This window comes from Carassius auratus, chromosome 14 (genome assembly GCF_003368295.1).
Source record: "Carassius auratus strain Wakin chromosome 14, ASM336829v1, whole genome shotgun sequence".
Classification (NCBI taxonomy): Eukaryota; Metazoa; Chordata; class Actinopteri; order Cypriniformes; family Cyprinidae; genus Carassius; species Carassius auratus.
Genome location: NC_039256.1, coordinates 17,451,856 through 17,474,236, shown reverse-complemented (window position 1 = coordinate 17,474,236; position 22,381 = coordinate 17,451,856). Strand labels below are relative to the sequence as shown.

Below are 22,381 nucleotides of genomic sequence, written 5' to 3'. Positions count from 1 at the left end.
GGAGAGGTGAGGTGTCCAAGTCTCAACATCTAACTACTGGGGTGCCTCAGGGCTCAGTTCTTGGACCTCTTCTCTTCTCTGTCTACATGGCATCATTAGGTTCTGTCATTCAGAAACATGGCTTTTCATACCACTGCTATGCTGATGACACTCAACTCTACCTCTCATTCCATCCTGATGATCCAACCGTAGCTATTCGCATCTCAGCTTGTCTAACAGACATTTCTTCCTGGATGATGGACCATCACCTTCAACTCAACCTTGCCAAGACAGAACTGCTTGTGATTCCAGAAAACCCATCGTTCCATCACAATTTCACCATCAAGTTAGGCACATCAACCATAACTCCTTCAAAAACAGCTAGAAGCCTTGGAGTTATGATTGATGATCAGCTGACTTTCTCAGACCACATTGATAAAACTGTCAGATCCTGCAGATTTGCTTTATTCAACATCAAGAAGATCAAGCCCTTTCTTTCGGAACATGCTGCACAACTCCTTGTTCAAGCTCTTGCATTTGCAATGCTCTCTTGGCAGGTCTTCCAGCCAATTCTATCAAACCTTTACAATTAATTCAGAACGTGGCAGCAAGATTAATTTTTAATGAGCCAAAAAGAATACACGTCACACCTCTGTTTATCAATTTGCACTGGCTTCCAATAGCTGCTCGCATAAAATTCAAGGCATTGATGTTTGCCTACAAAACTACCACTGGCTCTGCACCCATTTACCTAGTCCTTAGCCATCTTCAAGAACGGCTTAAAACACATCTCTTCCATCTTTATTTGACCCTCTAACTTTATCACTCAATATTCTTATTATATTCTTAAAAAATCTAACTACCTTTATAATCTTTTTGTATTCAATTTTTCTTTTCATTTATTATGCAATTATATATATGTGTGTATGTGTAAAGATCTCTAAATAGCTTGCTCTATTCTTTTTTTTTTCTATCTGTTTTCTTTTTATTTATTATATTATTTAAAATCCCATGCTACGTGTACTGTGTTAACCTAACTGAGACTTGTTATAGCACTTATATATCATTGCTCTTTTTGTTGTTTTTGATTGCTTCCACTGTCTTCATCTGTAAGTCGCTTTGGATAAAAGCGTCTGCTAAATGAATAAATGTAATGTAAATGTAATTCCTCAAATAAAAACCTGTAGTCAAATAAACGACGGGCCTCTTATAGTGACCGGGGGCGTGGTCAAGACGGACAAATGAAGGCCGGGGGAAAATTTGTGCAGCAGAGTCAGTTAACGAACATACATGCCCACTACTGGAGGATTTCTCATTCTCGAGTCAAGAACCGGTTGCATCGGTTTTCAGATCACCAGTACACTGAACCAACAACCGTTTCTGTCGGACGCGTCCGAGCTGATGATACTGTGCATGCGTGATTCAGCGTGACACAGACTGACACAGAGCGCGTCTGAACCGAACTGATTCTTTTGGTGATTGATTCTGAACTGATTCTGTGCTAATGTTATGATCTCTCTCCACTGGAACACTATCGCTTTTAATTTAAAACATGTTATTTAAAACAATTACTTATCAAACAGATGGAATTAGAAATAAAGGCCTGCCTCTAATAAAAGCCTGCTTCAAATAAAAGCCCGTTACCTTCTGCAGTTCATGTAAATAAAGGCCCTGGCTTTTATGTGCGGAATTACGGTACATGATAGTGTGGATTTTGTAGATTGCATAGGGGATTTAGTGTTTTTTTTTTTAAGGTTTTCAGCTTGTATATTTTCAGCTGGCGTACTTCAAAGCAGAAGAGATTACAGATTGAAGAATCTGTTTTCAGAAATGGTTTTGGTGTGCTGACAGTGTGCTTCTAACTTAAACTGTGAGCATGGTAAAACCAAATACATGAACAGTGCCTCTAAATTCACCTTTTCTTAAAAGCACAGTGTTTCCCAATATTGTTTATTTACCTCCTAAGGTTAAAAAATATCCTTCAGCAGAAACTGTCCTCCTTTAGTATTATTATACATTTACATTTATGAATGTGATGGACAATTTTATCCAAAGTAATTTCATTGGTTTGTGCATTACCTGGGAATTGAACCCATGACATTGGTGTTGCTAGTGCCATGCCTGATGTGTTATGCTAGATTTAATTGACTAATATTATTAAAATGTCAAATTATAATGACTCCCTTTCTAAAATAAAACAGTGTTGTTCGTGAAAAATCACACCAATATACATGCTTGAAAATAAAAAATCCAAATGTGTTTTCACAGTGATGCCATAGAGGAAGCGCCTTTTTAGGTTCACTAAAGAACCTTTCAGTGGTAATTTTTCTTAGTATATATATATATATATATATATATATATATATATATGTGGCGAGTGGGGCGGGGCCGAGAGGCGTGGGAACGAGGAGTGAGGCCAGGTGTAGTGATTGGAGATGAGCTACACCTGCGCCCCACCGCCGGTCTTGAGTCCCACTGTAACGATATTTAAAACTCCATATACATCGGGAAGAAGGAGGCGGGAACCGGCGCACAATCAAAATATTTTAATAATCAAAAATAAATACAAAACGGCACGTCAAAATGGCGACTGACGCGCACAAATAAAAGCCAAAACATAAAATAATGTCCCAGGCCTGGTCCTCTCTCGTCCTTCACGGTCGTCACTCCAGTTTTATATCCTTCCATCTCCTACGTGGGACTCAAGACCAGCGGTGTGGCGCAGGTGTAGCTCATCTCCAATCACTACACCTGGCCTCACTCCTCGTTCCCACGCCTCTCGGCCCCGCCCCACTCGCCACAATATATATATATATATATATATATATATATATATATATATATATATATATATATATATATAAGTTTAATAATCTGAACAACCTTTTTCCACTATAAATGCCTTTTGTTCAATGGAAAGGTTCCATGGATGTTCTTCATTCAACCAATGAAGAACCTTTCTTAGGTTTATCTAAGTACACCTTTAAAGGGATAGTTCACCCGAAAATGAAAATTCTGTCAATTATTACTGTAAGACAGGTCTTTGGAACACAAATTAAGATATTTCTGATAAGTTGTCAGACCCTGCCTGGACAGCAACACAACTGAAATGTTCCCAGGTCCAGAAACATAGCAAGGACATTGGTAAACTAATCCATGTGATATCAGGGGTTCATCCGTAATTTTACAACATGAGGGTGAGTTATTAATAACAGAATTTTAGGTGGTCAAGCATCACAAGTTACTACATCCTTTCAAAGCGTTGCTTCTCCAATAAATCCACAACAATATTTTTAAAAACAATTAGTGTGTGACTTCAAAGTGTCTTCTGTGAACAATGCACGTTATTTGATGTACCCTCAACACTGAGGTAATCTTCTATTAAAATGGGGTGAGGTAAGAATGAGGTAAGACTGTGGTGAGGTTAGACTATATTAGACTAAGATATGGCCTAGAATGAGGTAACCTTAAATCTTGATGCGTCAATGTCCTTCTTTAAGTGCACTAGTGCCTACATAAGCAGGAATGTAACTGAGCCCGGGCCAGCTGCCTGCGCAATACCGTGAGGCCATTACTGTCTATCCAGGCTAAGTTCTGCTGGCTTCGATCCCTACAGTGCAGATTGGAGTACTGCAAAGCTTTTTCTCTGCCAGGCAATATTTTATCTTTCTCTCTCCCTATGAGTTTTAGAGCTCCGTTTTTTTTCCTAGCTTGCAGCGATTGATGATCTTATCAGGGTTTCAGGGCGTCTTCTCATTCATTAGTGTGTTGTGTAGCGTGGGTGGGGGAATGGACTGATGTGTAAGCATGTAGGGGGAGCGTTCTGGTCAATTACACCCATGCAACACAAATGAAGACAAAAACAGAATCTCTTTCTCTGTCTCAGCATGGTCGCATCCATCCTCCAGCTATTAGTGCTGTCAACCCGAAAGCATGTGTTATGCTAATGAAACTAAATTTCAATTTTTTCACTGAGTTTCAGCCCACAAGAGAAGACGTCTACCACTGCATAACTTGTGTTTCAGCACAGGAAAGGCATGAAATGCTGGGATTCCCTGTGCAAATTCAATGCGGGAGAATGGTGTGAATGTTCCCCAAGTGTGAGCCAATATGACTCCCTTGGATATAATTTGAAAAGATGTAATATACAAGAAGCTATTAAAAAACTAATATCCAGGTCAGCTATGCATGAATCAACAGCATTTTTATTGCATTCCTGAAATATTAACTCCATACCTAAAAGGTCTTTATGAACCCTCATGGCATAATTTGATATTTCTCTTTAAGCTTAAGAAAGGGATGCCAATATTGGGTGTTTCTGAAACACCCCTCTATTACCTCTCTGTCAGGGTTTTATTAGGTTTGGGACCCAACAAACCACTACTGGGACTACAAAGTTACCCCTGCGAAATCCAATTACTACGGCCATGGCACTTTAGTAAATTAGACAAATTGGAAAAAAAGAAGAGGTCCTTTGGTAGGTCACATTGTTGGGTCATAGGGCAGACAGCATTGGTTGTTTCAGAAAAGAGTGCACTCGATAATCAAAATCAAACCATGCCTTGAATTTGAATCAACACACATTAGTCTCTGGTGTAAGTGCTCCCAATGGAGAATTCCAACCACTATAAACTCAGATGCCTATTTTCTATGTGTGTCTATAGACTGAACCACACAACGGTTATAGTGCTGTGTTATTAAACTCTGTCTATCAGCCTCCACAACCTGCGGGAGAGAAGCACAGAGCGAAAGTAACCCTGGACCTCAATTATGCCTCTGAGGATGTCTTGAGTGGGGAAATACCACCATCATCTACTGCATCACGTGAGCAAGGCAGTATGGGTATGTGATGAGGGGGCGGGGTGAATGACACACATTCATTGAGTCTAGACTAGAGCAACCTAGACTGTAACACTTAAATTTGTGAATCATTTTGGCATTTTAAAACCATATCTGTGTGGCAAATATGTTTTGAATTAATGCTGTTTTCAAGAAAGACAGAAATAAAGATGATATCAAGGGCTGTGTAGTAAAAAAAAGAAGAAATACTTGAACCCAGAAGTGTAAAAATCACAACAGCCATTACATGCACTTAATTTACACTTATATTTCTGTAAATGTATTCATGTCATAAGCATATCCAAAGTTTTTCTGAAAATACTGGAGATGTTTGCTCATGCATTTTTGTAACTGAAATTGACCACAACCTCTCATTTATGTTCTTTATAGAAAAGCACAAGAACAATTTCCTAAAAGTATGCAACAATGGAGTGTCCAAAATATATAGTCTAAATATTAAGAAATATTAATGTGCAATAGAATGCATTCATAATAGTGGAAGCATCCTTTCATTTACTCTGAATAATGCTTGATCTATATGAGTTTGTCAATGGCAAGGACCTTTAGCCCCTCCCACTCTTGAATATTTGACTATATCCTGGCTTGTACTCATAGTCATGCAGGTCTAAAGCAACAACTGTGAGTTTGCATAGTTGGAACAGATATTAAGTTAATCAAATAACTCTTTCCTCAAACAAGCAGCAACACATCTGAGAACAGCACTGAAGCCACATGTCACTATACTGCAAAGAGAACAGATCTTCATTGCCTGGTTATTTCTGCAATGCGTGCTTTGAGAGAGCATTTTAAAACCTAATACATGCATATTGTGTGAGACAAATGGCAAATTGCTTATGATTAACATAAACTGCTTATGATTGCAGGTACCGATTTGAATGCAAGCAGAATGCAGTCAGCCACACTATGGGCCCTATAATACACCCGGCACAAGGCGACAGAAGGTGCAGTGCAAGTGTGTTTGCTAGTTCGCATTTTCCCATCCAGCGCCATGCCGTTTAATTAGCAAATGCATTTGCGCTCATTTGTGTGCCCATGGGCATGCTAGTCTAAAAAAGAGGTGTGTTCAGGCACATTGCTGGCACATTGCTATTTTAAGGAGCTGAAAATAGACTGCGCCATAGACCAACTAAAACCTGGTCTAAAGTCTGGCCCAATGTTTTTCTTTTGTTATTTAAAGAGCGTGTTAGAATAGGTGGGTCCACAACGCGTGTACACGCTGCTTATTAAACACAGGGACACACAGCAGCACACAAAAATGCCAAATATAAAAAATTAAAGGATTGCAATGCATAAGAATTTTTTGTAGGCTAATTATATATATATATATATATATATATATATATATATATATATATATATATATATATATATATATATATATATATATATATGCCTACATGTCTTAATGGATAGTCATTCTGTCTTTGCGCTTGCCAAATTCTGCCGTGTAAATAGCAAATCTGTCATGGCACAAGCGCAACTGGCTCTTAAAGGGAATGGAAGATGAGACTCTGATTGGTTTATTGCGCGTTACACCCAAAAAACGCCCATTACTCCTTAAGAGAATAGGGACAACCCGTTTAGACCATGCGCCTGGGCGCGCCAACCGTTTTTCTGTAGTTAAAATAGCAAAAGTGGATTTGGACATGACCTGAGTGCACCTGGGCCATGCGCTTTATACTTTGCATTTAGATCATTAAAAAAGGGGCCAATATGTGCATCATCATTATGCTTAGCCGAGAGACATTGAGGGCCAGATATGCCAGTGAAAGATGCTTTGCAGCTTATGGTGTGTGTGTGTGTGTGTGTGTGAGAGAGAGAGAGAGAGAGAGAGAGAGAGAGAGAGAGAGAGAGAGAGAGAGCAAGAGCTTCATTGCTACTGTTTGATTTAGAGAGAATCTGGGGTGGGCATAAGACAGGTCATAAACCAAGGAGGCATTTGAGTCCAACGGCTACAGATTGATTCTGCTCAGTGCTCATTATATCTGTCTTGCAAAACCTCAGCCATTAATCACCGGCCAGAAAGATTGCTTTTCCACTGATCTACACTCTAAACATGACAGGAGATTGTTCACCTGAAACCTGCGCTGGAGTGTATTTGCATAAAATGTGCCATGCTTTATCATGGGTAACTGCACCTGCATTTTAAATATGTGGTTGGAAAAGTCATTGCATGTACAAACTCCTTTATGGAATTTCTGAGTATGCATAACTTCCAGTGCGCTGTGAAAGATACCACCTTTAAGTGTCGGTTAGCTGAACTTCCTCTTTTGCTGATTTCATTGATTTTACAGTGTTACTGTTACTTAGTGTTATTAGTAGTTGGGAACCTAACAAGAACTGATGATGACCTCTTTCAAATACTGGGAAATGACAGATGCTAAACAGCACCACAGTTAGAATTATGAATACAGTATTATATTTACTTGCTTAAAAGCAACATCAAATGTAAACTTGGTTAAACATTGTTAAAAACAAATCACCTACTTCCACTTTAAACCTTCGGCACAGTGACTGTGTTGAAATATAATCAAATTCGATTTAAAGTGTTGAAATCAAAGTATAATCAAATTGGACATACAAGTAATTTCACTAAATTATATTAAAATTGATTTTAAAAACTGGGTTGAATTTTGTTTAACTGAAAACATTTTTAGTTTATTATATTGGTTATTAATTATTTTGAAGAGTTAAAGTAATGGAAAAACAGTGTTAACATGAATTATCATCATATTTTCTAGTATATGGAATTTTTTTAGGCATATTAATTATGATTTAGGATTATTTGTCTTATATTAAGAGTTTTTTTATTATTATTTTAATGCTGACATTAGTGTTTTGAATTTCCTTTTCATAATCACTCACACACACAAAAAAAAATGTCTGCAGTTCTGTTATTCCAGTGATATCCTGACTCATTGTACACGTAATACCTCAATGGCCACGGCCCCATAGTAACACCTAAAACCTGAGCTTAGGCTAATGCAAGATCTATAAATACTTCTAAGCCTATAAAAACATGACACACATCTTTTATCAAGGTGTCTTGCAAAAGCATGTGATCTAAGCACAATGCACCTCATATGATGCCAATGACCCAATGCACACTGCATGAATGTGAGACTTAAGATCACCAAGTCTGAGAATCCTCAATGCACCAACAAGCACTAACGCCCAATGCACATTCGCAAACAGGAGGGGTCCTGAGGAGCAGCCCCACCCCCCACCGTCATTAATATAAGTGAGAATAGAATTCAATTCGATTTTCCAAATACCTTCGGTTGCATAGTTGTGGTCCCGAAGGAAGCTGTTGTTAATTTTGCGGCTGTCACTCTCCTCCTCCATTTATGATTCCGTTATATGGGATTGTTGAAGTAGACACGCAGGAATCCATCGTGGACCCTGAACATCAGCAGGGATCCATCGCGGTGTCTGTCGCCTCTCTCGTGAACGTGACGGATGATATGATGCCCGGGGTGATACAGCTGGAGCTCGACTGGCAAGACAAATCCCTCAGCAATTCATACTTGAGAAGCACTTCTTAAACAGGTGCACCAGCGAATTCGTTTAGAAGATCTCCTGTCTTGGAAGGCTGAATGTAGAACGAGTGCGCAGTGTAAGGTACTCTGGTACCCTGGTAAACGAAGTGCACTGAATGTGTTAAACTAGGGCAGGATTTCCACCTTCTGAGCCGAGGAGGCGGTGTTATGCGTCAAGCGCTCGATCCGTCCACGTCTCTCTCTCTCTCTCTCTCTCTCTCTCTCTACTGAGGACACACAATCTGTTATGTACTTAGGAAGTTCTGCCCATTCACACAGGCGCTGTCCAGTGCTGAAATGTCTTCACGTGCCAATAGGAATGACAGCGAACAAATTAACTATCAGGATAACGGCAATTTTACTCAAGTGTCATGTCAATCGCGGGTAGAAGATTTTTTTTTCTTTCTTTTTTTAATAGTTACTGAACCGGAAATGAATTACGTTTCCCTTGTGTGTTTTGTTCAGTTAATTCAGATCAAACCTTGATTGAAGATTATTATTAAGATTATTTTGCACAAAATATGTAAGTTTTAACAGTTTTTACAAACAACATTTCATTAACTGCAAGATGTCTTGACTGACGCTCGAAAGCAGACTGCGCATGCGCATATAAATACATTGCGCATGGGCAGTACATGACAAACGTAATGTCAAGATTTATCATTTTCTTATAGATTTACGTGTAAAATATTTCAGAAAAGCGTTTTAACAACTTGAATATATAATTTAAGTATAGTTTTGTTTAAAACGTCTATAGGACAAATAACTGTTAGCAAATGACACTAGGCTGCTATCTGCGAAAACGTTAGGCCTGCGTTGCGCGCGCTGAACCGAGACCGTTTCTGTCTCTCTTAAAACGATTACAAAATTTTCTTAAACAACAGAAATTTCCTTAAACGATGTATCGAGTCTTGGATTCTTGAAAATCTGTGATGTGGCTAGCTATACTCCATCTAAAACTGTTTTAAACAGCGTTTTGCTGATTCTTTTACTGGCATTATTATGCATGCACAAGTTTAATGACTCATTTAATCGAGAAAATACATGGAATATTTGTAGTTTAATAAATTTTTTGCCACACAGCAGGAAACATTAAAATGAGCCCGTGATGGGGAAAAGATATTTAAAAACAGAACAGCATGTAAAAGTGAAGGTGAGCAGTTACAGGATCTAAAACAGGCCTGTGCACTGCATTTAAAGTTAATAATTTGACGTAAAAAAAGAAATAGAAATCCATATATATTGACAGCATATACATGCATTTTACTATTATTCTCGCTCTCTCTTGCTTTCAACAGTTACTTTTAACACTATTCTTCAGACATTGATATTTCCTTGAGGAAATACAAATCTAGTTCATTTTGAAATGTGAACAAGCCTCTTGATTTGGATAAGTGATACGTGTGCAGAGGATTTGCAAATCTGTCACACTGGATTCTAGTAAGATCCCTTTAGGGTCTCATATTCCTTAAGTGTGCAGACCAGACGATGATTAATTCGATTTGAGTCTAGCCGCTGGCTCGTTCATTTTGGATAGATTTGATTTACATGCTGATTTTAATATGAAACTCTGCAGGGACTTTCCCCTGCTACTCTCATTCTGTCTTTAAGCATATTTTCCACTGTAATCTACCTGATGCCAGTCTAAAACAAATCTGCTTTGAAATTCAAAACCAAAACATAGGCATAACAAATGTGCCAAGGATCCTAAATGCATCAGGCATTTAATTCCTAGAGCCAATTTGCAGATAAAATCAGTCTGTCCTTTCAGACAATTTCATAAATATAGTCCATCATCACATGCCATTTTCCACTTTAATGACCCATTAGTTTCCTTTAGAATGCATGTGTGCAGCATATCTGGACCAGCTGTAATCAGGCATATTGCATTGCACCTGTCTTCATGTGATTTTCAAACCTTTCCACCTCACTGAACATATCTGAAGCATCTAAGCCCAAACCCTGCATGCTGTTCCTCTCCCCTGACAACAATCCTTATCATTATTCCAACAGGGCGACGAAAATCAATGATTTTCTGTTAGGGAAGAGGGAGGACCAGGACGATGACAAATTCCAGTTGGCATCTTTTAAAGATCAACAGGGAGAGCTGCTATCTGTCAGTCAGAGGGAGCTAAGGGGTAAGAGATATGGAGAGAAAGGAAAGGTAGAGATGCAGAGATACATTAATAAAAAAAGAGGGAGACAGTCGAGTGGGACAGACTGTTTTACAGTATAATTAGAGTGAGAGCTACACACTGCCAACAGCATCAACGGTCTGCTTTAAGATCAATGGTGATGCTTTAATTAAAGTCTTGCAGTACTGACTTTACATTCCTCTGTAAAGCACTGACTTAAAGAAACAGTGCTGCTAAAAATGATTGTGTCATTATATTTTATTACTTACTCACCCCCTTTGTTGCAAACCTTTATGCTGTTTTTTATGTGGCACATCTTCATAAAGCTGACCATGTCTGTCAAGCTCTAAAAAGGACAAAATACTAAATAAATGTAGTATATATCGGTGTAGTTTTAGTATCGAGATACTGTTATAGTTTTATTTACATTTTGAATCAGCTTTTTATTTTTGTAGAGTTTGTTTTATATATATATATATATATATATATATATATATATATATATATATATATATATATATACACAGCTTAAGTCATTTGTGGATTAATGCGTATTGGAGACGCGAACTGTTTAAAACGATTCAGTTCAGTGAATCTGGTTCAAATTTGGTGAACTGGTTCAAAAAGATCCGGTTACATCGAATGATTCATTCGCAAAGCAGATATCACTAAACTGCAGTGAACGCGCTCACAGTAAAGTCGTAGTTTTTGCTATCTTTGGACCAAAATGTATTTTCGATGCTTCAAAAAATTGTAACTGACCCTCTGATGTCACATGGACTACTTTGAAGATGTTTTTCTTACCTTTCTGGCACAGAAAGCTCTTTGACTAAATCAATAAGTAATAAACGAAGGTCTCACAGATTTGGAACGACATGAGGGTGAGTTATTAATGACATAATTTTTATATTTGGGTGAACTAACCCTTTAAAGCACTCAAGGCCTGGGGCTTTCTCTTGCAGCTTAGCCGATGCAATGGTGTGGATCACTGCTACAACACAAACATGAAGATAATAATAATTGCAATGCTGTGATATCTTCATGGCCAATTGCTCGTACTGATGTGCAGTAATTGTGTTGGCCTGAGGATGTTGGTCCTTGAATGCCTGCAGCTCTACAGACCAATCACTGAATTTGTAACAGAGAACAGTCATAGTAATTTCACAATGGATAATCAATACATCGATACTGATCCTTAATCCTCAATCATGCTGCGTACAGAAATTATTCAAGATTATTTGTGGGCTCTTGATTAGTGTATAAATATCAACGAGTAGTACTAAATCTGTCTTTTTCGTTTAAAAAAAAGAAGAAAAAGAAGTCAAGTCACATTTATTTTATACCATTTTATACAATACAGATAGTTTTGAAGTGACTTCACCATATTAAACAGGAAAGTAACAGAATCAGTGATGTAAAAGAGCTATAAAGCAGCTCTAAAAACGCCATAATGTCATTATTAATCTCAAGTCAGTTTAGTGTTGACTTGGCTCAGTTCAATAATTGTGTAGTTGAGTTCATTATGATTGATGATGAAGTTTAATTCAGCTAAAAGCAGCTCCACAGATAAAAGTAGTGTCAGAAAGATAGTAAGGACATTGATAAAATAGTTCATGTGAGATCAGTGGTTCAACTTTCATTTTATGAATCTATGAGAATTAATTTTGTGCTCAAAGAAAACACACGTCTTCTGATACTCTTGCGATCGTGCATCGAAGACTGAAATGGAAGAGGAGAAATTGTTGAATAAAGGTGTTTTTTTTTTCTTTGCGCATACAATTAAGGTTGAGCCATTGATGTCACATGGACTATTTTAACAATGTCCTTACTATCTTTCTGGGCCTTAAACGTGTCAGTTGTGTTGCTGTCTATGCAGGGTCAGAAAGCTCTCGGATTTCATCAGAAATATCTTAATTTATGTTCGGAAGATGATTGAAGGACTTACAGGTTTGGAATGAAATGAGGGTGAGTAATTAATGACTGAATTTTTCCTTTTGGGTGAACTATCCCTTTAATGGATCCATCTGTTAAAGGTGCTTATAGGACTAACCAATACTGACTGAGATCAATATAATAGTAACTGACTCCACAAGACCTTTACGTTTAATATCTGCTCTCTGTATTTATGAGCATAATAAGTATAAACCAGCTGTAACATTTATCAACATATGCAGAGGTGACAAATGTTATAAACAAAGAAAATAAGATCATCATGGGAAGTGAATGAAAAGAGAGTGAAAGAGACAGAGCGAGAGAAAAAGAGGGGGTTGGGAGAGACAACCAGATGGATGCATAGTTCGGTCTGAACGTTTTAAACCCAGCCCAGAGGCAAACGCCTTTGTCGGGCCAGTTTACATGTGAAGTCATTCCAATTAAAAGATTGAGTAGCTTGCTCCAGCATTGAGAGTAATACACTGACACAAAGAGTTGCATGCTGGGTAGAGCATTTACAAGACAGACACAACAACATTTACGTATATGCAGATTTTTTTATTAAATAGACAAAAGAGAAAGATTTTTCAGTGATTTTTTTTCTCTTTCCATAAGGTGGCGATAAGTGAATGAATCAGGGACTCAAAAAAACAAAGCTTATTATTATCATCAATATGCTGCTTAAAATGTATATTTAATGGAATTTATATATATATATATATACAAATTGGAATATACAAGAACCCGAACCAAAGTAAAAGAGAGGAAGGAAGAAAGTAAATACAATCAATTATGTGTGCTGATCTCAAAAGACACGTGCAAATATTGTGTGTTTGTGCCCCAGTAACCCAAGCACACATTTCCACTCATTTCCAAGGGAATGCATTACTGTAAATCCCATTATCCCAGTAAATGAATACAGAAAACACAGCATTCCACAGCCATTCCCAGTTGTTGCAATTGAAAGGAAGAAAAGCATAGCTGTTCAATCCTGTACTATCATACCGGTTGCTAGGAAACTGCTTATGAAACAAAACATTGCTATGCAGCACAACAGCTGTCTGTTTAATTGGAGCATTAAAAATCATAAACGTCATAATTTAAGTCATAGCTGCTCTAATGCAGTTCAAGCATGCCTAACATGAAGGTTAATCGCCCAAACAAGAATAAGCGCAGAAATTGCCTGTTTTAGGTGAAGAGCTGATTTACTACAGTATATGTAGAGTAATATTATTTTAGTATGATTTTGCTAATCACATTAAGGATTAGTCTAGACTATTTCCATGCACAGAAACTGAATCTGTTTTTTAAAGCTACAGGGAGATACAAGCATCCTTGTGCAGACCTGGAAGCTGCTGTCTCTTATATTGTCATCTAGACTTGTAATTGGTCCACAGTGATCTGTGCCGCTGGAAAAAAATAAACAAGAGAAATAAAAAATAATAGCAAAGAATAGCCTTGAGCTGAGATAAGAGATTAAACTATGCTTACAGGTCAGAACATGTCTGAATGATGTCCAAATTTGCACCATTATAGTAATTATGTGTAATCATTTAATTGTGGCCTGTAGTAATTATCTACAATGGTTGCACCATCATCCGGCGTTTCTCTGCTCTGTACCAACAAGATCTATTTTTCGTCAGCCAATTATGGTATAAAAAGCATAGCTCTTCATGTTGGCAGTCAGTCTCCAGGGTTTTCTGTCTGGCATGACTGGAATAACTCTACTCCAATGATGAATATTTTAATAGAGACTGGGAGAGAACGCGTTTAGATCTCTCGAGTCTGTCTCAACAAGCCTGCTCTGCCAGAGCCCTAACAAGCCCCACTAGAGTTACCGGCGGGTTTTTACACAGCCCTGCCCGGGCCAGAGCCCCCACTCCCCTCCCCTCCCCTCCAGACCCCTCCCCTCTTCTTTGCCCCAACACAGACCTTTAATCTGCAGGACAATCCCATTTGGCCAAGCATCTGCCAGGACTGATCACAGGCAGGCTGCAGCAGTCTTCCCCCGCGGGGATGCCAAGCTGTCCACGGAGAGACCGACACGGGCCACCCGCTCTGTTTTCCCACTCTTTCTCTGCCTGTCTTCTTCAATCACTCTGTCTTCTCTCTCTCTGTCTGTCTTCAAATCTCTCACTCACACGTATTCACGCCCCCTTCCCCCCTTTCATGCTTCAGTGCCCAGGAGCGCTTTGGACTGTAGGCTTCCTTACTGTCTCTGCGCTCTGGCACAGATCTAGGGTTAGCATCTGAGAGCGTGATGACAGAACTATTATAAGCGGAGAACACAGACTGAAGGGAATCACATGAGGAATGGAACTCAGTGGGCTTGTGCTTTGACAAAAACTCTATATTTATAAAATGCTGAGAAAAATGTTGGTCGCAAATAATCGTGTGTGTGTGTGTGTGTATAATGGTGGCATACAAAAAATGTGGTGGTTTTTACTCCTAGTTGGGGCTAGGTTGGGGTAAATTGTCACAAGCTCAAATGCTATATATATATATATATATATATATATATATATATATATATATATATATATATATATATATATATATATATATATATATATATATTAGTGCTGTCAATCGATTAAAAAAAATTAACTAATTAATCGCACACTTTTTTAAAATTGATCGCGATTAATCGCAATTAAAAGACTGAAACTTTTTGGATATGTAAATGTAAAATGTAAATAATTAATGTTAACTCAAGATAAAGAAACTATTTAAATTCAAAATATGATTGTTTATTGGAATTTTTGTTTAACTTGTAACACAGATTTTCTCATGTAAACAACATACCTGCAATAAACCATCAATATCCTCCAAATTAACTGTTGGCTTGAAAGCCATATTTATTACAGAAATAAAAACACAGGCATGTAAGTACCATTTGAATTTCAAAACAATCAATGCCAATAAAAAACAAAAATGATTTCCATGTTGAATTCTAAGTGGACTGCAAAAAAATTCCAAAGTATAGTCATTGCCAGTGCTTTAAGTGGGCCAGTATGCACCTGTACCGCCACTTCCAAATATAGCTCTTGAACGTACCGCCACCTCTCCGTGCGCCCAGAACGTGCTTGTAGCGTACCGGTACGCTCATTTGGACATCTGTTTTAATAGAGGTTTTAATCTTTTACCTGCACTGCCGATTTTCAGAGCGCCCTTCACAATGCAAGCTTCCTAATTCATCCCACCCAGAGCAGAAACTACATTACCCATTCACCCTTAAGTTATACAAGTGAATAGCGCATGTGTCGCTTTCCCACTGTTAATAACTCAACGTGGCCGGAGAAGGTGTGTGAAACTCGTTGTGAGTTATACTAAAGCAAAATCTTGAGTATTTATTGTCTGATAAACATTAAAAACTGTCTGCGGAGGTTGAGTCGTCCTGCAGCCCCCGCCGGCTGCTCATTGGCTGCAGCATCTTTTTTCTAAGTTCTAAAAAAATACCGTAGACGGCAAGGCACAAATTTAGATATTCATTTATCTAATTAATCTATAGCCTATGCACAAAGAGAATATGATCTTTTTGTCCCCTTTTTGTTTTAAAGCTTGATGAAGAGAGAGAGCGCAAGTTGCTGCAGCTGAGGAGGACAGTGATGCACGCGCACAGGAGTGATTGACAGTTCGCGGCACTGTGTACAAAAAATACTCCGCTACACAATTATTATGTTATTTTCGTTTAAGCTTATTAACGTTAGCGTTACAGAAAGGTCTGATTTACGCACTGTTACAGTCATTGTTTTTTTGTTTTTTTTAAACAATGACATTTGAGTTCATGATTTTAATGTTGCTGTTTCTTGTGGCAGACTAAATGAAGAGTAATGTTTCTTGTGGCAGACTAAAGAGTAATCCGGCAGAGTTTTATACTGAAACTTTCCGTCTAAAAGTCCTTCCTTGGTCTTATCCATATTTCTTTGCACGTTGAACACACATGGCCACAACTGGAAATAAAAAAAACTGCAACCGCGTTAATTGCGTTATTTTTTTTTAACGCGTTAAATATTTCAAATTAATCGAATGCGTTAACGCGCTAATTTTGACAGCACTAATATATATATATAATATTTTTTTTGTAAAATAAAAATCCAGTAATTTAATGCAACATTGATATATATATATATATATATATATATATATATATATATATATATATAAAAATATATATGTGTGTGTGTGTGTGTGTGTGCGTGTGTGTGTGTGTGTGTGTGTGTGTGTGTGTGTATGTATGTATATTTTACATATTAAATATATAAAAACTATTTTATATAATAATTGGGGTAGGTTGTCACATACTTTTATTTTGTAAAACATACTCCAGCTATTTCGGTTTGCAATATGTGTTTTTTTTTTTTTTTTTACTTTTTTATTACATAGAATTTTAATTGATTTTATGTGTGTGTGTGATAACAACAACAACAACAACAATAATAATAATAATAATAATAATAATAATTCCTTTGTAGAGTACATTTGAGCAATTGAATCAAGCTTTTATCACATCAGTACAGTGACCCAGTAATCTACTCAACGTATGCTGCATGGTTTTGATCACACACAGACTGTGTGTAATTTATCAGTTGTGAGAGACATTGAACTGCTAGTGACAGTAAAGCATGAGGATGATACAGGTGCTCCAGGGAAAGCAGGCTTTTCATGCTACAGAGAGTCTGGCTAATAGGATGGGCCGGTAACATATGGTGATGGCCATGTGGCAGTCAGAGACACAATCCTGTCATTTATACAGAGACAGACCTGAGTGTGAGAGAGATTTAAGCCTATTTCAAACCATATTTTGCATTTAAATAAATTCCCATTGTATTTATGATTTATTTTCACTTAACAGACACTTCAAAAAACCCGTGGTTAGTAACCTTCTGTGTGTAACTCGCCCGATTGCGAGAATTTGTGTATTATAACCCTATACTTTTATTTTCTAAGCAATCTGACAGATTTTTTTTCCCTTTCAGATAAAATGGTTGTGTGGTTGTTTTAAAATGGTTTATGTGATGTCACGAAAGACGGCAAGGAAAATAAAAAATAAATCCAATTACATAGAAAGATGAAGGAGAGGCAAAATATGTAAAATTTAATATTTAAAATTTTTCCATGCTTTAGCAAAATTTTATGACATTTTATTTGCTAATTTGGTGATTTTTATCTCATGATATTTTCATGATGATATAATGTCACAGCACCATCTGCTGGTTTGATCTCCACACAACAGTACTGGGGAGACACCAGGGTACAGGTTTGGCAGTAGATTGTATTACCATGGTACTGATTTAATATATACTGTACATGTTACATGGTATGGTATTTAAATAGTAAGGCAAGGCTCTTCAAATAATACTATAGTTCTAATATTGTACATAGAGAAAACAATAGTATTGCCATGAAACAATTAAAAAACCCATTGTATTACCATCTGCAAAACAACAAACAAAAACACAACCAAAAACAGTACCTTTTCTAGCTGAGCATTGTCCTGGAAATAAAGTAATTCTCCAGACTGAGCAGCAGAGAGTGCTATAACACAAAAATAGACTACAGTCCGCTCCACAGTCACTTCATTTTAAGAGCAACCAGAAATAGTTAAAAGAGTTCTGCTATATTTACTCCATCTCCATGAACTGCTGGTACTCTCTTAAAGTCAAATCACCATGCAGTCTACATGTCAACAAAACACATTTACTGTGCCATCAGAAAAACCCAAGCCCAAACAAACCAAAAATCTTTCTTTATTTGAGACACAAACTTTCATATATACATGCACACTATAACATGCTGAACTAGCATTCAGTCATTTTATGTCATATTGTACAAAATGAGAAGACTGTGTCCCCAGTCTACCCACGAGTGCTTGGAGCGTGAGCTTTTAAGATCAATACTCTGCTGTAGGACTGTTTGCAGTCCTGAGGCTCCAACTGTTCCACACTAAACTGCATCAGAGCTACTGTCTGTACAAGAGATACTCAGAAACGTCAGAGATGACAATGAATCCCTTTAGTTTTTGTGATAAAAGCCAGTTGTCATGTGGAAGAACAGTGTGCAAGTCCAACACAGATGGTTCCATATTAAGGTTTAGTTTTGGTATAGATGGTAGATTCCCATCTATAGTAACATTTATGTTTCCTTTCCACAAAAAAATGCTCAACAGACTTTCCACCGGCAAATCCATCCGTACACCTTTGTTGTCTGTTGCTGGTTCTAGAACCTCCTTCATTTTATCAGTGATTCACCAAAAGCTATAAACTTAAACCTGGAATAATTGGGCTTCTTCTGCTCCACCATGTTTTAAACCGTGCATTAGCGAACAGGCGTCATTGATGTGTAAATATGGGTGGACATGTGTTAATGAATTCAGCTGTGTATTGTCAGGAAGTTGGTGAGGCGTTTTTGCAGCTTATTTTCAGTAGATGGTCTTTTTGTGAACTTAAGTGACTCCTTTAAGGGAATAAATCAGGAAGTTATGATGTTCTTTAAAAAGCTGCATGCATTAATTCTGAACTTCTGTTCCTTACACCGAGTTCTTTAGTTCCTCTTGTGTATATGCTTGAAAGTCTTTGAATGAAGATTTGCTGTTTGAATAACTCTTTCCATACATCAGCTATATAAGAAAGAAGAACTTCACATGTTTCAAACCCAGCCTCCTCCAGCCTTGAGAGTTTTGATGTTCAGCTTTTGATGGAGCTGAAAGAGAGAACTCTTTATCTAAAAGGACTTTTTTTTAGAAACCAGAACAGCAGGACACAAGCTCAGAAACCTCAGTCCAATTACCTGCCAGAACCAAAACCAAATGTGAGAGGTAATTATCTTAAAATTAGAGCCCTCTCACAGAGTTCCTGACACGAGAAGTGGTCCGTAACTCTAGTGCTGTTTTAGAGATGTATCAGGTGCATTAATCTGAGAACAAAAGCCCAGACTGGAGCAGGTACGGTGTGTTATTGAGGTTAAAAGAGGAAAAGTGCTCATTAGCTGTGTAAATAAGCACTAATGGGGCAAGGGCATTTTGTTCTGCTTTGATCAATACCAGCAGAATCACTGCGTCTCCATGACAACCTGTGCTACTTCAGAGAGAAACACGTCTCTTCAAGTCAAGATGAAATTAAAACTAACTCTGGCTAGTTCACCCAGATTTGGAATAATTTGGTAATAAATCCTCTGTGAATGGATGCCATCAGAATGGGGAACAAACAGCTCATAGAAACTATAATGCACAAGTAATTCACACAACTCCAGTCCATCAGTTAATGTCTTGCGAAGCAAAAAGCTGCATGTTTCTAAGAACCTAATTAATGAAGGCATTTTAGCTTTAAACCGCAGCTTCTGGACAAATTAAGAGTCCATAACCTATAAAAATGCTGGATTATTGTGATGTTTTTGAGGTTCATTTTACTCAGCGTCTGTTTTAGTCACCCAAAATAGCCACGAATTAGTGCATTTGAATGTGTTTGAAAGAAGCCGTTCATCAGAAGCTGATGCAATCCAGAAGTCAAAAGCTGTGTTATTTACCTGACTTATAACTGGTCTTTGTGTGAGTTTACACAAAAGTAGAAGGCTTTCTGAATGTATATAAATGGTAGGCTATTTAAGAAAGGAACATTCAGAAATGAAAAAGAGGAATTAGGGAGAATTAATAAATTATGAAGAATTATTGTTATTGTGTGAATAATATGTGTATATGTCAAAGAAGTATTGTATTGTATTGTATAATGTGTTTTTGAATATATGACCATTTAATTTTCCAATCTGCAAGTATCTGATCACTGAATGCTGTGACTGACCAATCAGAATCAAGCATTCAAGAGAGCCGAGTAATAAGATGAATGAACAGTAATGTAATGTTGGTTGCTGTAATGAAAATGAAAGCAATAATAAGGATTGGGTGATAATAAGTGTTATTATTTGGGGATGCTCTAGAGAGTAAACTTGTTTTAAAACTTGCTCTATCTCTGTTCCCAGCAGGTGGAGGCTCAAATAAACTTGGCCTGATTCCCGGGACATTTTCACCTTCTGCAAACTTGTATTCAGGTCTGGATACATTCTGGTATGTAACACCCATTTTTCTCACTTCAGTCAATTTCTGATAAAATAAATTCTCGTTCTGCATTATACATTACTTGTGGAGGTTTTTTTTTTTTTTTGAGACATATACTTTTGGAGAACTCAAAAATAAAGAAATCCCAAATGTGTAGGTTTATGAGCATACATGTATTCTTCTTTAAACCCTTTTTCTTTATAAAATGTGCCATCTTAGTCCTCTTTTTAAAGCTCTACTCGGCTTCTTTTGCCTTTTTCTTTTGCATTTGACCCTATTTCTGCTTCTGTACAACATAACCGCACCAAAATATTAACTTGACAAGCACCCTGAAGGAGACAAAGCAATGTGCAGAGATGAATATCATTTAACCCGAAGACTCAGAACGTTGCTAATATTGCCTCGATTCATCACGTTTCTGTTTATCTCTGTACATGTGTGTAAACGATTTAGACTCTTTGCCCTGGAAGTGCATGACCCAGATGTGCATTTCTTCCTGATCCCAGAGATTCAATCATCAAGTCCCTGATCCCACTAGCCGAAGGGAAATCACACAAAGTGGTGAGTCAAAAGGGGATTATCCGATGCATGTAAAACCCTTGCTTGTAAAACATGATTTCCCTATCAAAACATAAACATTGACTTTTTCCAAGCAAATGTAATCTCTGAAGGGAAGAAGTGACCTCAGTACACTAACGTATATTTGTGTTGACATGCACTGAAATCGATTAACAGACAAACAGCACTGCCTGACCCAGTGGAAATGAGCTAAAAATGGGTTGTGTGGTCACTAATATGGCTGTTACTTACCAAATTACCTTATTTTAGCCATTCATTTATTATATGATAATATGATATTATAGGTTTATATGATAATATGATGTTCTACCATATGATATAATATTTTATTTAATCTGTGATAAGATATGAAATGTGTTACTATATATGATATATGATAAGCTACAATGCATGATATGATAATCATTTATGCAATCCAGTTTGGTATAGATTAAATATATGGTACTGGTCAAACGTTTGTGGTTGAAGGTGATTTAAAAAAAAAAACATTTTAGGACATTTTAGGAAGAAATCTCTTATGCTTAACAAGGCTGAATTTAAAAACTATTTAAAGTACTGTAGAAAAAGAAATATTGTGTAATATTATTAAAATAATTTAATAAAAAAATTTAAATGATTTTGATGAATAGAAACCCAGATTTTAATGTGAAAGGCCAAAAATAAAACTTGACTGAGGGCTGTGGACTAAAGGTAAATGCTACCATATATTTATATATACATATATCAGTATATATACAGTATACTGACCCAAAACTTTTGAATGGTTGTGTATATGATAAACACAATATTATCTGCATACTGTTGTTCATTAGGGTTGGCCAGTTTGCCTAATAATGGACAGATGTTGATGTGTAGATGTGGGTGACTGTGTGCTAATGTGCTCATTGTTGTGACATCACTCTGATGATTACCAAATGACTTATTTTTGCAAATGAATGTTCTGGGTGAACTTTGTGAATATTACAGTGTGTCTACACATCCATGCTCTGTCCAGTTTAAATGTTGATTTACTGAGTGTTTTTTTGTAGTTGTTGTTGTTGTTGTTTCTGTTCAGCAAGAGAAATTCAAAAGCGAAAGCAAACCTCCTGTGAGGACTGTCTGCATGCGGCTGTCAATCATCTGTTCCTGCACGGCTGTGTTTGTGTCCCCTGTGTGCTGGTGTGTGTGTGTGTGTTAGCCCCAGCAGTCCAGCTATGACTCATACAGCTCTAACACACACACACACACACCGAGAGAGAGAGAGACAGAGAGAGAGAGAGAGAGAGAGAGACAGAGAGAGAGAGAGAGAGAGAGAGGGGAGGGTCTCT

The 22,381-nt window shown here is 37.3% G+C and overlaps 2 protein-coding genes across 3 annotated transcripts in view; one reads left to right on the top strand and one right to left on the bottom strand.

The window, feature by feature from the left end:
- Positions 1–22,381, top strand: part of LOC113113858 (RING finger protein 44) — a 1,123,463-nt gene that overhangs the window by 719,798 nt on the left and 381,284 nt on the right. The gene's annotated exons all lie outside the window — the stretch shown is intronic.
- The window catches only part of LOC113113856 (serine/threonine-protein phosphatase 2A 55 kDa regulatory subunit B beta isoform-like), a 52,505-nt gene that overhangs the window by 22,659 nt on the left and 7,465 nt on the right, over positions 1–22,381 (bottom strand). The window contains exon 1 of one of the 2 annotated variants that reach the window (XM_026280373.1): positions 8,115–8,721. The exons of the other annotated variant lie outside the window; for it this stretch is intronic. Coding sequence (XP_026136158.1) covers positions 8,115–8,184 — 70 coding nt within the window. The 5' untranslated portion in view covers positions 8,185–8,721. Of the gene's footprint in view, positions 1–8,114; positions 8,722–22,381 lie in introns of those variants that run through there. 2 annotated transcript variants of the gene reach the window in all.